Source organism: Carettochelys insculpta, chromosome 16 (assembly GCF_033958435.1).
Source record: "Carettochelys insculpta isolate YL-2023 chromosome 16, ASM3395843v1, whole genome shotgun sequence".
Taxonomy (NCBI): Eukaryota; Metazoa; Chordata; order Testudines; family Carettochelyidae; genus Carettochelys; species Carettochelys insculpta.
Genome location: NC_134152.1, coordinates 25,907,266 through 25,924,961, shown reverse-complemented (window position 1 = coordinate 25,924,961; position 17,696 = coordinate 25,907,266). Strand labels below are relative to the sequence as shown.

The 17,696-nt window shown below is 40.8% G+C and overlaps 1 protein-coding gene across 1 annotated transcript in view; it reads left to right on the top strand.

The window, feature by feature from the left end:
• Window positions 1-17,696, top strand: part of PRKAR1B (protein kinase cAMP-dependent type I regulatory subunit beta) — a 147,069-nt gene that overhangs the window by 108,160 nt on the left and 21,213 nt on the right. The window contains exons 8-9 of the mRNA XM_075010192.1: window positions 955-1,015; window positions 4,880-5,001. Coding sequence (XP_074866293.1) covers window positions 955-1,015; window positions 4,880-5,001 — 183 coding nt within the window. The remainder of the gene's footprint in view (window positions 1-954; window positions 1,016-4,879; window positions 5,002-17,696) is intronic.

Sequence of the window (17,696 nt, the reverse complement as noted above, 5' to 3'; positions counted from 1 at the left end):
TTCAAGACAATTAGCTTTGCTTCTAAGCTAATTGCTTTGCTTTTCCAGATTTTATCCATTGCCTTCAAACTCGCTCTTGCTTTTGCTATTTCAGTCCCTATTTCCTTCTTACAGCCTTGATCATGGGTGTCCAACCTTTTGGCTTGCCTGGGCCGCATTGAGTGAAGAGGAATTGTCTTGGGCCGCATATGAAATATATAATATAGTTAATGTATATAAATCACATAATAATGTTAAAAGTTTACGATCTTGTGGGGCCGCATTACTAGCTGTCCAGGGCTGCCGCAGGTTGGACGCACCTGGCCTAGATTGTATGTTACACGATCCTACGGTTTAGGGTGACTGCTTTTAAATACTTATTACCAGATAAAATGCTATGTCATCCTAACTTTTTTCGTTAATAACAATCATAATTTTGTCTATTTGTGTTACATATACACCTAAAGGGCCTACCTAGGTTGGGCACCATTATAGCACATACTGTAAAGACATATCTTAAAATAACTTAATAATAGCATACCCTTGGTGAGCCCAGCTGAATCCCAGGGCATCTGAGCAGGCAGATCACACTGAATCTGTAATGGGTTTTCTCCCATTTTTTTAATTGTAAGTTCCCAACTTGGGGGCCTCGTGCATAATAATATATAAAAATTAATGGAGAAATGCAGCTGTGTAAAATTAATAGCTGAAAGGGGATCAAATTCATTTTTGGTGTCCCATAACTCCACAGAGTCAGTGGAGTTCTGTGGGGGATGAATCTGACCCTTTCTACATTGCTTATCAAGGGTATGGCTTACCCTGACATTTTATGAAGAAAATCTTGCCATAAGTAATTTATAATGGCTGTGTTTAATTTTCAGAAGGGGAAATAAAATCAGAGCAGCTGTAGGAGCAAATCACAAAAATACTTTATGTAATGTTCTGTCTTTTCTCTTTCTCTCTCCTTAATAACAGGGCAGCACATTGAGAAAAAGAAAGATGTATGAAGAATTCCTGAGCAAGGTCTCCATTTTAGGTCAGTTGCCCTTTGGACTTCAGTGTTCACTTCTCTGTCACACGTGTTGCCTGAATAGGTTCTGGCCTTTGATGAGATGATGAAAGTAGCAAGTGGTTGAGCAGAAGACCTCACCGTAGCATCACCAGTCAAAGGAAAGCATATTAAAAAAAAAAAGACAAAAGGCAAACAGCTCTTCTCACTAGGATTCATTTTTTCTCAGTCTTACTATGTAGGAAATAGGATTTTGATTTTGATTTGAGTAGCTACTTTGCTTGTAGCTTTCTGATAGATGGAGTTACAGTGGGCAGTTTGAAGTGGTATTTGAGTAATATGAATATATTATAAAGTGCTGTTAAATCCTTCCAGATGATGTGTGAGAAACTTTTTTTCCCTACAGGAATAATCTTGTACCCTCTTAAAAGTATTTACGTGGGCTAAACAAACTGACACCACAGATCTGAGTGGGCTTAGATTGTTTTTGTCCTGTGTCTTTAATAACTCCAGTCTCACATTCTTAAAACATCTGTTTAGCTTCTTGTCCTTGGATTTTGTTTCCCTTTGATTTACGTGATAGCCACAAAATTTGGATGTGTTCTTGATGGCCTTCAGTAGGAAAAACAATAAACCCGTAATGCCTGACCAATCAATCACCATTAGGAGAACAATTTCTAATAAGGAGGATAATGTTAGGTGATACAGTGAGATACTGATTCTGTGGGAAATGCATCAAATTTCTGTTTGAAGTCTGTCTTTGAAAATAAATGAATATACTATTCAGTTGAATAAAATGTTTCATAGTTTCTATTTAAACAATTTAAATCGGCTTATTTATGATATTCCATTATCATTTTAGCTGATGTGAGCCTGCAAAAAATACTTAGTGAAAATGTACTTGAACTTCTCAGATCTGGTGTGAGAAATTTGCAATTACACATGTATGCTTAGATTAATATCAGGTATATCATTCATTTATGTTCTCATCTTTTCTAGCAGGATGCAAAAGAGGCTTATCCATTACTTAATTTAGGTCTTCATAAATTAGGAATGTCAGTTATGCCAAATTATTTGAAGTGTCTAAAGAAAAAATATCTCTGCACCTGCACTAATGAAGCACAATTACAGCAACGAGACATTTAGAAGTAATTTCAGAGACTGAAGTTATTCAGAAATGAACTCCCTTAAGCATGCAAGTTGATACTGTAATCTTATACTCTGTCCTCACTTCAGCAAAACTTCCATAGACTTCAGCTCAGCCACTTTAAAATATACCATTATTTGTTGTTGTACAAGTTTTTCCCCAGTAAGGAGTGATTGAAGACTTCAAATTTGGATTTTATTTTCAACACAGAAAGTTATTAGACAACATATGCAGTGTTCTGGATGCATTGAGAATTTAGCAGACATATCTAAGGATATTTTGTATTTAAATAGTAGATGACAGCTGGCAAACTGAATAGTCATTTGAAAAATCTCAGAAGTACAGTACCGATAAAGTAACTCAATTTGCCACCTTAATTTAATCAGAATTTAGTAATTTCTTGATGTAAACACTGGATGTTTTGAGTACAACTTGTCCAAGTTTAAATACTTTCTCTAACTAGTCAACTGTGACATTTTGCAAGAAATGCTGTACAAACTTCATTCAGACATATTGAGATTATGATGCACAGGTTCAACGTATACGTCAAGAAATGATAACTTTAACACTTTGAAAACTTTCCTGTGAGGCTGTTTAAATGTGAAATTAAAGATTTGATATGCAAAATGTGAAGATCGCAGTCTATATATAATATACTTTATCTGCATGTATGAGTTTATCTCCAAAACTAGAAGAACTTTAAGCAGTTATTTCATGTAAATTCCTCTGTGAAGTTTTTATTTGCAAATACCATTAAGTAATGTATTTGTAATGGTACAGTCCCTTTAGACAACAGAGAGACTTCGTGACTAGAGCTACAATTAGCTTTGAATTTTTCATAAAGCCAACTGAAGAAAAAGTTTAAAGGGACTCTTTCTTTTCATTGTTAATTACTGACTCCTTTTTTAAATCAGAAAGCCAGTGCTTCCAGTCTTTACAAAAGGGTTTTATGCATATTTTAATTAAGCAGTACACTTTCTGAATATTGTATTTACAGTGTTTTCATGGGCTATGTTTGCAAACTGAAGGTCATAAATTATATAGGAAAGTAATTTATTATGTAAACATGGAACAAAATAAATGAAACCATTATTTTTAAATGCATATAAGAAAAAACACCCAAAAATGTTGTACCTCTGAATTTATTAGCACTTAGTTTTGTTAGACCCAGTACATTCTTCTGAATTCTGTCACAGGTTTATTTGAAAATGCCTAATTTTGGCTACAAAACTGGTCTTTATCCATGATGCTTCTACGCAGCTTTTGAATAACAAAAGAGGAAGCAGCATAGAATTTAATAAAGAATAAGCCAAATTAAACCCTAACATCAGTGGTTATAACTCTCAACTTCATATAATTCTGTAATTCATAATAAAATTTCCATTCACCCATCATTAGCATAGATTAATGAAGTTGTGTTGCAGGCATTTTAATATTTATTAGCAAATTCTGCTTTGAAGATGTAAAACATTTTTAGACCAGCCTTGGAAAATAAAATATCCATTCCTACAGTTCCTTATGCCAAAGAGCCAACAGAATCACCTCAGCAGGGAGGAAGTCTGAGCCTGTATATCCAGTACAGCTTTCTCCTGCTCTGACTTCCATTCTGGTGCTGTGGGGATCATCTCACAAGACCATCCTTTCGCAGCTAGGTTCAAACAAAACTTGTATCATAGGATCACTCCGAGTCTGCTCAAATACATTCCAAGTTAGGGGCAGCACAGACCAGGCCATGGAAGACTTAACTATCTAACTGTTCCTACCTAACTTTTAAAATTATTCACTTCATCTTGGACATCAGAAATCACACAGATAGTGTGCTAGTGTAGACGTAGCCCATGTGATTCACTATGTCAAAGTAGCCTATTTCGAAGTAAGAACATCGAAATAGGCTACTTCGATGCATATTGTCTACACATCCTCCGGGGCTGGTGCCATCAATGTTCATCATTGAAGTAGCGACGGGGAATGTCAAAAGAAGCTGCCCTGGAAGGAAATGCTGAGCATCCACACACACAAGCACTCTCCGTTGAAATAAGGGGCCAGCAAAGCCCACAGACGGGGTCACAGGCTGGACTAGCCCTTCTGGGGCAACAGCAAGCCACTCCCTTAAAGGGACTCTCCCAGACACACTTGGCCTGCACAGCATGAGGTCCACAGAGCCGACAACTGGTTGCAGACCCTGTGCACACAGCATGGACCCCCAGTGGCAGCAGCCAGAAGCCCTGGGCTAAGGGCTGCTGCACGTGGCAACCATAGAGCCCTGCAGGGGCTGGACAGAGCGTCTCTTAACCCCTCAGCTGATGGCCGCCATGGAGGACCCCACTATTTTGATGTAGCAGGATGCAGATCGTCCATACATGCCATAGTTCGATGTTGAACGTCGAAGTAGGGCGCTATTTGCATCTTCGGATAGGAATAGCGATTTCGATGTCTCGCCACCTAACGTCGATTTCAACGTTGAAATAGCTCATGGCACGTGTAGACGCGACGTGCTATTTCGACGTTGTGCCAGCTACTTCGAAGTAGCTGACTAGTGTAGACGCACCCATAGATAGTGAATACGTTCATGTATCCCTTAATAGTGCTTTAGGTAGAAGGGACCTTTGAAATAAAAGCAAACTGATCACAATTTCATTCATTCAATATTTCTGTTAAAGTAGAACCAGAAGTATGAGGTTAGATGTGAATCCCTTGTCAAAGTTAGACACTTTTGTGGTAAAGCTGCGTCCTTATCATTTTAGAATCTTTGGACAAGTGGGAACGCCTTACAGTAGCAGATGCGCTAGAACCTGTCCAGTTTGAAGATGGAGAGAAAATTGTTGTGCAGGGAGAGCCAGGAGATGACTTTTTCATCATCACAGAAGTAAGTGTGTCTGTCTAACAGAACTTCTCCTGGTGTGGTTACGCTCAAGCTATTGTAATGAAAATAGTTGGCTACATTTAATCTCAGTTCATCCATTGTAAATCTGGAATAACTCCACAGAAGTCAAAGGAATTACTCCAGAATTTGTGGAGCTCAGAATCTGTAGCCTTGGCTTCTAGGAGGAAGAGCAGCAGGGGTGGAGCTGCTATCCATTCTAAGAACACTGATCTGGAATGCTGTGACTACTGTATGTGGCATGGTCAGTGGAAATACTGTATAGATACGCTGGTTTGTTAGATTACCTGGATAAATCATCTGGTCTAGTTTAAGAGGGGGAAGCTGGCAACACGATGGCATTGGGTAATTGTGATAAGGTGTTAATTTTTTGCAGGCTAATGTGGGGTGAATGAGGCTCAGAAGGGACTAATTCACCTGAAAGGCCACACCTGAGGGAGGGAGTAAATTGACAGATAATCTCTGAGGACAGCCTCACCGAGGAGGGTGGGAGCACAGGGGACAACTGCCCTGGGGCCTGGTGACTCAAAAAAGCCTAGGGCTCCCAGCTGCTGCTAATGTGGAAGCATTAGCAGCTGGGGCCCTGGACCTTTTAAATCACTGCCAGAGCCCCAGGCCTTGCTAAGTGCTGGCTGTGGGGCACAGTCTAGGTGGTGCCAAAGGCTAGTTGTGAGGAGGTGGGCAGGCGGGGGTGGGGGACACAACACAGTCCAGGCAGTCCAGCCACACCCATTGCACCTGAGGCCCACCCCACTCCCTATCTTGCCCAGGGACCCAGCAGTTCCATCAGCCCCTTGGTTGGATGATACAGCCCAACTGAGCAGGAGCAGGCGGGGCTAGCATAAAGCCAGGGAGAGAGAACAGAAGGGGCTGTAGGGTGGGCTCTGGGCAGGAAAGAGGAAACCCAGGAGAGAGTTGAAAGCGTTTACTCGGAAGGATGGGGGAGCAGAAATGTCATTGAGATGGAATAGGAAAAAGCTTGGAGAAACCGCAGCATGGTTTGAGACAGTGCAGACCTTGGCCACTGGTGTAGGGATCCCTAAGGTGGAAGCTGGAGTAGAGGGTGAACACAGGTTCCCCTACCTGCTTGGAGTTTGATACCCAAGAAGGGGAAAACTGTAGTGACCTGGCTGGAGGGCCAAGCCATGAAGAGGCAGCTGCTAAGTCACTTACAGGAAGCCCAGCAACTCCTGGTGCATGAGAAGGGCTGCAGCACGAACGAGAGACAGGTCGGGGCAGTAGGCCAGGTGGAGTTATTTGCTTGTCCCAGCTACACAGAGGTGCTCCAGGGATGAGTGAAACCTGTGACAATAAGCGTTCTCCTAACAAATGCTTGCAGGGCAATTCCAAAATAATGGCTATGAGTGGTAAAGGTGGCTTCAAGACTCCAACCCCTAGTTACCCAGCTGTTTGCCAAGGTTGGGACCATGGAGATCAAAAGGACACTGAACAGTGGAAAAGGACTTCCTCTGGAGAGAAAGAGTGTCTGCTTTCCTGGGAGACTTAGAATACAGACACTGGCTTTGTGGGAGTGGCTGAAGGAGCTGGGGCCTCCCCCAGCCATGGGCTTATGCTTTAGGCTTGTGTATAGTCTGTCAGTTTTGAGATCTGTTTTCTCTGAAATGTTTTGGTTTTAAATAAATGGTACTTTTGCTTTAAGGGAGTTTTCTCAGAAGGAACAGAACTGCAGGTACTGAACCAAACTCGGGCTTGCTGAGATAATCACAGCTAACACCTGAAAACTGCACCTCAAAGTCTGGCTCTGAGGTGGGATTCCCTCCACAGTTCCTCCCTGCCTCAAGACCGGACTGGGTGGTTGGGCATTCAAAGAAACCAGGAGAGGTCAGAGGTGCAGTTAACCGAGCAACTGACAGGTGGTAAACTGTTCCTTTGCTTTGCTTAAACTAATGTGGATGGCTGAGCTGCTTTCTCACTTGCTCTCACACAGGCAGTCTGACCTGTCAGGAAGCTGAGAATATTGACATCCTTTGGGAGGTTATCTTATGCTTCCCTTTCAGCTCCACCATCTCCCTTCTGCCTCACTAGCAGATGTTGATGGGTGTTCCCTCCCGGCACTTTTGACAGAAATATTACGATAGTCTATTAATCGAACATTCACACACACGTGTATGCACACACAAATCGGTAAGGTGGCTAGGAGCAAGAAGATAATGTAAAAATGTCTCTGAAATACAAAAGCAGCTTTAGTGTGTGACCATGTTCTTACTGTATTCAGAACCCTCACTCCATATAGCCACATCTCAGAGTTCTGGCTGTTTATTTAGAGCTCAGTGAATGTGCATATACAAAGGTATTGAATACCCAGTAAGCCTCACTCAAGAATCATTAAGGGCCTGCAGAGCCACGTCTCATAATTTTGAGGGCAGCCAGAGCTCCTTTGGCTCCCTGTTCTCTGGGATTTTAGGCAGGTGCCTCTGCACAAAACAGCCAGAATGTGGCTCACAATGAATATAACCCTTCTCCCCTTCCTTTTTATGCTGGTGCTAAAACACAAGAAACTTGGGACCTGGATTCCTCACTTTTAAAGCTCACAAAATTTTGAGTGAAAGTCATTGCACCTGTGAATTAGGTAGTTAACGTCTAAATGGCATTAATTAATGGCATTACTTGTTCCCACAAAATACTATGGATGCTAAATGGAAGGGCCGATTTTAAAAATCTACCACAAAATACATATTTTATTTAGTGAAACAGCTGTTATGTAAGCAACATGTGGAAAATATAGCATATTTGTCAAACAGCACAGTGTATATTTCTACAACTTTTCTAACATTTTTGTGGCTACGTGGAGCAGCAAAAGGCTACAGCATTAACTAAGTTTTCTTAGCCCTCAAATCCACTGTGGAAAATTGGCAACTTGCTTAAGAGTTACCAAGGGCCTTTATTTTCCTCTTCTTAACAGAACAGCTGCAAAGACTTGAATGTGTAGCAAAGCACTAGCACTGCATACTCATGTACTATCTGTTTTTCTATCCCTCCAGTCATTCATCCATTCACTCCTAGAATTTCAGCTACATGTTTCTCACTTTGGAAGCCGCCTGTCTTTTCTGCATTAAGGAATGGAACCCCCTTACCCTTTATTTCATATAGAAGTTACACATGTGCCTGCTTGTTCTGCTGCATTTCTGGGTTTATAGTTTGAATCTCATTTTACAAGGGTATGTGGCTCAGAGGTAAAACTTTTTTCAGGAGATGTAAGCGGAGCCATCAGGAACAAATTATTTTGCAAACCTTGGTTGAAAGTGGTTTGGCTGGTGTGCCGTTACATAGATCCAAAAATATTAACTCCTTTCTTAATGCTTTTTATTTATGACCTTCCACCACTAAATACTGTACAAATGTTACTGAGTGATTTGCATGCTATAAATATAGGAATAATTTCACATGCAACTGAAATGCAGTCACTTTTGGGGTGTGATAAAGCAATTGCTTAACAGTACCCAGCAACACTATGCAGCAGCAATTTTAGACTGGATTTTTATTATATACATTATACTACTGCAAAGTGAAAATGAGTCAGCAGTGTGATGCAGCTACGAAAAAGTCTAACAACATTCTGGGGAACAGGAGTATCGTATGTAAGATATTGGAGGTGATTATCCCACTCTGCTCGGCAGTGATAGGACCTCATGTGGAATACTGTGGCCAGTTCTGGGCACCTCATTTTAGGAAATGTATGGACAAGCTGGAGAGTACAAGGGAGACAAATGAAAAGGATAAAAGATTTAGAAAACCTGACCTATAATGAAATGTAAAAACAACTGGATATGTTTAGTTTTGAAAAAAGAAAGCTGGTGGGGGACAGGATAGTCTTCAGATATACTAAGGGCTGTTATAAAGAAGACGTGGATTAATTGTTCTCCATGTTCACAGAAGGTAGGGGAAGGAGTGGTGGACTTAATCTGCAGCAAGGAGGACTTCAGTTAGATATTAGAAAAACTTTCTAACGATAGGGATAATTAAGGTGTAGAGGCTTCCAAGGGTGGTTGTCGAATCCGCATCATTGGAGATTTTTTTAAGTACAGGTTGGAGAAACCCCTGCCATGGAAATCTAGGTTTACTTGGTTCTTCCTTGGCACATGAGCTGGAATTGATGAGGTCTTCTTTGATGAAGTCCCTTCCACCTCTGCATTTCTACAGTTACTATGTAAAATAGGTGAATGCTTTGAAAAGGCAGCTTTACCTAGCTTCCAAAGCTTTGAAATGATCACAGAGGCTTGGAATTGATGTCTGTGACAAGTCCCTTGTCAGCCCCTTTGGGGTTCTGCACTTTAGTGGATTTTGTTGTGTACCTCAGAGATTCAAGGTGGCCCTTCCACACTGCCTTTGGCTTTTACCAGAGGCAAGGGTCTCCCTTTACCGAGCCATTCTCATCATAGGCTAGTCCTAAGAGGGGGAGCAAGACCCCTTCAGAAGGTTCTGATGCCCGTGTCCTTCCACTAGGGCAGCTCTCCTGTGGGAGGGGGAGTCCAGGCCTGCCCATTACTCTGGACTCCAGACCAGGGACCCGTAATGGGAGGCAGCTGATGGGGCTTTTCCCCTGCCCCAAACACAGCAGCTTTTCCCTGGGCCACTTTTCTCACTGGTTCCCTCTAGCGCCTTCTCTTTGTACCTTGCTGAGCCACGTCTGTCATCCAAAACCTCAGTTCTTCAACCTCTCTTCCTGGTCTGCTGCTCATCTCCTTCCCCTTCTCTGCCTCGGGCGAAACTTTTTCTAGTGAGCCAGAAGGCCTTAACTGGCAGCAGGAGTCTGATTAGCCTTTTTGCTGCGGATTGATTCTTAATGAGCCCCAGCTGCCTGCCTTGGCTACTGGGCCGCACACTGTGAGCCTAGGTGGGGAACAAAAAGGCACTGACCTAGCTCGCAATATATTTGCCTTTCACGATGCTCTTGAAGCATGCTGCCTGTAGTCTGTCCCAAAAGGAGTCTCCAAGTTTATACAGTTTTGTAGTTCCCACCATGTAAGGTTCCCTGCCACAGATTTTAAGTAGCTGGCACCATAGTTTTTTGTTATCAACTATAAGCCCTATGCTATATATGCCAACCTTATTTTGTCTACCTTCATAATTGCTTTTTTCTATTACATTATCACTAATATTCTAATCATACTGGCTTTTCACAGGAACACTCCTTATACATGGGGTAGCACCTGCCCCGATTTGTCCAAATAAATTTGTACATTCAGCAGTGCTCAAATGGTAACTTTAATTTTTGATTTGGCAAATTAGTATGTTATACCTCTTACACTTGACATTCAAACTGTTTTCTGGTGCTATTGGTTTGGCAGTCATCTGTGTTGATTTTTGTGGCCAGTCGTAATTATATGTTTCTTTAACTGTGAGTTTTGCAGCCATGTTTTCATTTCAGGAAGTACTAGTGTTCTGTAAACTCGTATATGTTGTCTGTCTCATAAAACAACAACTATTCAATATGGAGGGGAAGATATTGCACGAGTTAAGTTTTCATGTGTTGAAATAACCATTTTGCAGCACCTAGATACAGTACATATAACAAAGAAATGAATAAGACCAATATATCCTTTTGTGACAGTATAGATGGTATTCATTAACAAAACAATTCAAATATCTTGTGGTTCAGTGCAGCTCTAACTTTGCATTTCAGGTACTGTGAATATACAAATACCTGTACAAAATTATTGAAAATACATACTTTAGATTTCTTTATTTAACCTTCTTCCTGAAACAAAATAGGAAGCATGGTTCTTTCAAAGATGGGGTTTACTTTCAAAAGAGCCCCCCACACTGTTTTTTCTTTCAAAAGAAAAATATGCAAATGAGGTGCCAGATATATATATCAGTGCCTCATTTGCATTTTTGATTTCCTTCATTTGCATGCCTCTTTTGAAAGAGGAATGCAAGTGTAGACACAGCCTCTAAGTTTTCATAAACACCTGTATGATGTCTTCCTGCATTATAATGGGCACCTCATTTTTAATTTAAATCTACAGTCAGCAGCAGATTCCATCGAGATTTGCTTCAATTTAAATAGCTAATGGCAAAGAAAATTGTTTTTGGATGCACTTTATTTTTTTAACCTTCTGTGCCATAATTCATAATTAAAAATAGTGACTTTAAAATAATTAAATAATTAGATCACTAGTGGCTTTAACCTTTAATAGTAATGAAATAACTCCTGGCCTCAGATTTATTTACTACTAAGTTGAAACAGTTTTAAAAAAATAACCAAAGCAGCAGGTTTTGTATTTTCAGGCATTTACAGTTCTTGTTTTCCACTTCATTTTTCACACAACAAACTCAGGCTTTCCCAGACCAGACAGATGTGGAATGTATCTCTTGGATTCCAAGGTCATAGAATTATCCCATATGAGATTCCTGGCACAGAGGTGCAAAACTTTAAGCGCCATGCAACAATTGTTACCATAAAAGAATTATATTTTGGCAAGTTGAACTCATAACAGATGTACAGTTTCTTACAAATAAATTTTCACTTTTGTCATAAACTACCCAGCACACACTAGGGAGGCTTTATTCATTGGACTTCACACACAGCAAATATTTTTAGCTACCATTTTAAAATAGTAACCTGCTCACTTAAAACTCCAGTGAAGCAATGTCAATCTAAATAAAATGTCATTCAAATGGGGCCTGATTCAACTCCCCCTGAGTTCATTTAGTTGCTTTGCCATTAACTTCAGTGGCAGTGGGATCAGAGCCATGTTACCAGAAGAAAGGACGATTATGGTTTTCTGCTATTCAGGCTATTAGGAAAGTTAACAGATGCCAGTAGTGAGAGAAGAAATAGTTTTTATAAGCTGTTCTGTAAATCCAGCCCCAAGATTGGCTCAGTTGTACAGTAACTAAAAGAAAGTTTGTCTATGTGTGTCAGCTGCCAGGAAATGGAAGTGTCCACTGTTGGGAAGTACACTGCCGTATCTTTCAGCTCCCACCATTCTCTTTATATGAAGCTTATACCTGTGTCACAGAACTGGAAGGGACCTTGAAAGGTCATCAAGTCTGGTGCCTTGCACTCACAGCAGGAACAATCACCATCCCTGGCAGATTTTTTTTTTAATCTTTTTTACATAGATCCCTAAATGGTCCCCTGGAGGGCTCAGCTCATAACCCTGTGTTTAGCAGGCCAATGCTCAAATCACTGAGCTAGCGATCAGATTGTTTAGAGCTACTTGCCATTATTAAGCACAGAGATATGTCATGCAACTTCCCTGAGTATGCTCTGAAAGTTCCCAGCACTATTTCCATACGCATTGTGTGTGTAAAGGCACTATTTTGAAATAAGTTATTCCTGAAAATCTCTTCAGCTGGGTCTACACAAGCCCCTTCCTTTTGGAAGGGGCATGTTAATGAGTGGGTTCAAAAGATGCTAATGAGGCGCTGCCATGAATATGCAGAGCCTCATTTAGCATAATGGTGGCCGCGGCGATTCGAAAGTGTGGCTTTCGAATCGCACACTGCCCATGGAGATGGGGACCTTCCGAAAGGACCCCGCAGTTTTCGAAGGCCCCTTCTTCCTAACACCAGATAGGAAGAAGAGGCTTTCGAAAACTGGGTGGTCTTTTCAGAAGGTCCCCATCTCCATGGGTGGCACGCAATTCGAAAGCTGCACTTCTGAATTGCCGCAGCCACCATTATGCTAGTGAGGTCTGCATATTCATGGCAGCGCCTCATTAGCATCTTTTGAACCCACTCATTAACATACCCGTTCCAAAAGGAAGGGGCTCGTGTAGACACAGGGTTCCAGAATAACTTATTCTGAAATAACACTGCTGTGTAGACATAGCTCTGGTTAAAAGCACTAACATGGAGGGAAATATGTTAGGCCTTCTTGTGGTAAATATAGGCTTGGGAATTATTGCCAAACAGGCCTTTGAAGATTTACAGTGTAAAAGTTGTTTAACCAACATAAATAAATAATAGTCCAATTGTTTCCTGCTTTAAATTGTTACACTTTGACACTGTTACCTGCAAGAGACCCTTCTGGCACATAATCCTACAACAAGCAGGAGAACTACAAAGTAAACCTCTTCCGTCTGGGTTAATGAAGTCACTGCCTTAGGCACACTCCGTTATCACACCTGATAATCTCTTTAAAATACAACATGATTAATTATTAATTAGGAAGATGAATGTTGTCTAGAAAAGGAGTTTCAAAGGCTGCAATCAGAACTGCTTAGTGTCACCGTGATTTTGTTGATAGTGAGTATGTTTGTCAAGGGCTGCACAGTTCCACAACTTCTTCTAATAGACCTAAAGCAATAAATGAAAACAACCACAATAATAATAAATGCATGAATTTCCTAGGCTTTTGATGGTTTTAACAACAAAATAATTATTTTACCCAGCGCACTTGCAACAAGTGATGTCTGTGTGTCACCAGTAAATCTTTTAAAGTATTACAGCGCACATAGGCTACAGTTCAGCATTCCATCACTGCCGTGTTTGTACAGTAGGGTCCTGGTCTGTGGCTGGGTTTTCTAAGCACTGTGATAACACTATGGCAGTACTTAAGCATGTGTCAAACATTAAGCTTCTGCTTAAGTCCCTTTGAGGTCAAGCACTTAAAGTTTAGTTGCTGCTCTAAGTCCAGTGTGAATTCAGGAGTCCCACCCGGCAAAATACAAACCTGACCCAGCCATTAGCAAGATCAGTGAGAATCTATCCATTGAATACAGTGAGTATTGGATCAGGTCCTATATTTTAATTTCCTGGCCTTTAGAAGATTTTAACAACAAAATAACTGTTGCATGGGTGTACTTTTTGGCTGTGTGGGAGACTGACCTCTTCTGGAAAATGGTGGCACAAAATAGATTATAAAATAACACACTTCACTCTTGGAACAATAACTCTGTGGAACTAATTCTCAAGATCATTTCTTCCTCTGCCCCACCCACCACCATCATAGAACAAGAGAAGAAAAAGGAGAAGATCCTTATCACCAGCAACAAATTCTTGGAGACACGTTTCAGAGGAGTAGTCATGTTAGTCTGTTTTAGCAAAAAAAAAAAAAAAATTAAGGAGTCCTGTTGCAACATAAAGGCCATGTCTACACTAGCCAAAAACTTCGAAATGGCCATGCAAATGGCCATTTTGAAGTTTACTAATGAAGCACTGAAATACATATTCAGCGCTTCATTAGCATGTGGGCGGCCGCGGCAGTTCGAAATTGACGCGGCTTGCTGCCACGTCAATTTTGAAGTGCTGCGGCCGCCCGCATGCTAATGAGGCGCTGAATATGTATTTCAGCGCTTCATTAGTAAACTTCAAAATGGCCATTTGCATGGCCATTTCGAAGTTTTTGGCTAGTGTAGACACGGCCATAGACTAACAAATTTATTAGGGCATAAACTTTTGTGGGCTCAGTTCGTCAGATGCATGAAGTGAAAGATGTTGTCCTGAAAGGTTAAAGTCTCTTCTATTAGTTTTTGAATGTTACCATTCGTGATGTCTGACTTGTGTCCCTTTATTCTTTTATGTTGACACATTCATAGAATCATAGAATACTAGAACTGGGAGGGACCTCAAGAGATCATCCAGTTCCCTGCTCTCATGGCAGGATGAGCACCATCTGTATCATCCCTGTTAGATGTTTGTCTAGCTTGCTTTTAAACATCTTCAGTGATGGAGATTCTGCAGCCACACTAGGCAATTTATTCCAGTGTTTAACCACTCTGAGAGTTAGGACGTTTTCCCCAATGTCCAACCTAAATCTCTTTTGCTGCAATTTAAGCTCATTGCTTCTTATACTACCCTCAGAGTTAAGGAGCATAGTTTTACTCCCTCCTCTTTGTAGCACTCTTTTAAGTATTTGAAACCTGCAATAATGTCTCCTCTCAGCCACCTCTTTTCCAAACTAAATAAACCCAGTTCTTTTAATCGTCTCTCAGAGATCCTATTTTCCAAAGTACATGGCAGAGGGGTGTTGCTGGCAACTGATGGCATATATTCCATTAGTAGATGTGCAGATGAACAAGCCCTTTTTGATAGGACTGATGTGTGGTAATTGACCAGTGGGCCAATTTAAAGCAGCTGGGTCCTTCTGCCCCTTTTCCCACATGTATGCTAAGATCAAAGGACCTGCATCCCCTCTCTCAGCTGCTGTATCTTCTGGCTTTTCCTTCGTACTTCCCCTTTTCCTGTCTCCTTCCTTGCCCCCATATTTACAGCTGCTGTGATACAGTCATGTATTTTAAACTCTGCGACAAATCAATGTCTGCATTGGACATTTTAATATTTAATTTGCTAAAACTCCTGATTGTGGGCATTTCCCATCTGTTTTACCAGATCAGTTTGTTGTAGATTTCATTGCTCATGTATGGAAGAAATCAGGATCAATGAACTGAACTTCTAGGTGTTGCTCTGCATCCTGGGTCTTGACAATAACGTTCAATAGTAAAAGCAAGCACTTTTAGCATTGCTGAGGAGACCATGGTTTGTCACATAAATAAATGAAAAACTCTTCAGCTCACAATCTCAATTAATCCTGGGTGAATCACCCATTCCCAATTATACATGCACCAGTGAGTTGCCTGTAAACTGACTGTGAAAATAAAGATTTTTATTAAAAGTGATAATATAAAAAGGAAGATAATATAAAATCCATGTGCGCATCTGACACATTATTGCAGAAAATATGCCCAGCCAGTCTGGCAAATGGCAGGCATTTGTTTCTGGCGACGATAACTTTCAAAAAAGGAGACATTATAACCTAAAATCAGGTTGTTTAAATATTATGTTAATACTTTTAGTGACTCTTACTTCCTGTCTTAGCTATTTATCTCTCTTATATGGCCCTGTTAATGAGCACATCAGAAACTTTAAAGTATCTGTCTTGACAGTGATTGGGCAGTGCTGTTATCCTTCTTATACACATGGGGGAGTGAGGCCTAAGGGAGACTAAGTGATATGTCCAAGGTCACACAGGAAGTCCTTGGCAGAACAGAACATGGAGCCCAATCTTCTGAATTCTGGGCTATTGTCCTAACTCTACTATCCTTCCTTCTTCACATGAAGCTTTACATATTGTAGAAGCTACACATGGCTTTATAGTACAATTGCAAATTAAGGCTTTCATAAATAGCTAATGTGAAGCAACACAGTTTTGGGGGAGAGAGATATTTTGTTTTTTAATTTTTTTTAATGAGATCAGTGTTTTCAGTATCAGAGAGGTAGCAGTGTTAGTCTGTAGCTTCAAGAACAACAAGAAGTCTTGACTTCTTAGTGTTTTCAGTGTTGATTGTATGATCAATATTTTCCATGTTGGGTGTCTGAAGCAATGCACCTACACACAAATGGACTCTTTTCCAGCGATGGCAACTGACGACAATGCCTACTGAGGTACTTTATAATTCAAAGTTACTGGCCACATTTTATAACTTTTTCTAAACTATTATTTGCCCTAATTTTTAACATCCAGATCCTTGGCCCATCTGAGGCGTACAGTGTTCAAAGGAAGTGCTTAATGCCCTTCACCTGGGCATTCCTTTGAGCTCCAGCCCAGCTTTTGAGTATCTGATCTTCAGGTATAAATTAAAACAGCCTCAGGGGTCCTGTAATTTGTACCTCCTGTCAGTGTGATCCCAAAGGACAAAATGCATCAAGGAACTGGTGCAGACATGTGGTGTCCTGATTGCTCTCACTTGCCTCTGATGACTCCCAGTGCCAGCATACCAGTGTGTGTGTATATGAGCCCTTATCCTGCTTCTATGTCCCTCAAGAATGCCTCAGGGGTTGTGCCTGCTGTTTGATTAGATTCCATCAACAGAGCTGCAGAAGGCAGCTCTGGAATACCTTAACATATGTAAAAATACCAACCTTGTTGCATACGTTATGCACAGTGCAACAAATTTGCATTGAATTGTCTTAATTCACATGAGGGATGACAGCTTGTATGGAGCATCCAGTCTCATTCAGCTGTCATTTACACCAGCTGATCCTTAAATCCCTGAAAATTGAGATTTATACGGGAAATACTGACACACCCTTCATGATAATGGCCTTGCCAGTTGCCAGGAGGGGATACATTGAAAACTCGGAGGAAGTTGGTGCTGAAATGTAAATCCAGTGTTAATTATTGTCTATATACAATTCCATTTTCTAAAACATCAAGAATGTTGGATGGTTTTAGGATTCATTCCCCCGTGTACAACATTTACCCACACTTCATGTTTAGTTAGAAAAATTCTTTTTTTCTTCCTAGGCGTGTTTTGGGCCTTATTCTGATATCTTTATTTGCCCCAAGTTGTACCTTACTCAAGTTTCACTGAAATCCCTTTGCTAATGTATTTCTCAGCATGAGTAAGGCTGGCAGAATCAGGCTGTCTGTCTCTGAAGATTTTCAGGAGGTTGTCAGAATATGTGCACAGCCTTCTGGGGATTGAAGCATTTGCTTGCAGACCGTTACAAGCTATTTACTTGGTATGGTCAAGAACATTGTGGCTCTGAATGCTTTACGTCGAAACTACAGGTGCCCACAGTCCCAGCAGTACTAGCTCTGGTTTCACAGCTCCTGAATATTATCTCAGTGTACCTATGCTATAATATTATAATACAAGTAAACAATATTTGACATATACCTATACAATGATCTTCCAGTATGCAGGATTTTGATTTGCGCTTAACTTGCATTAACGCGAGTTAAGTGCAAATCAAAAACGCTCCAG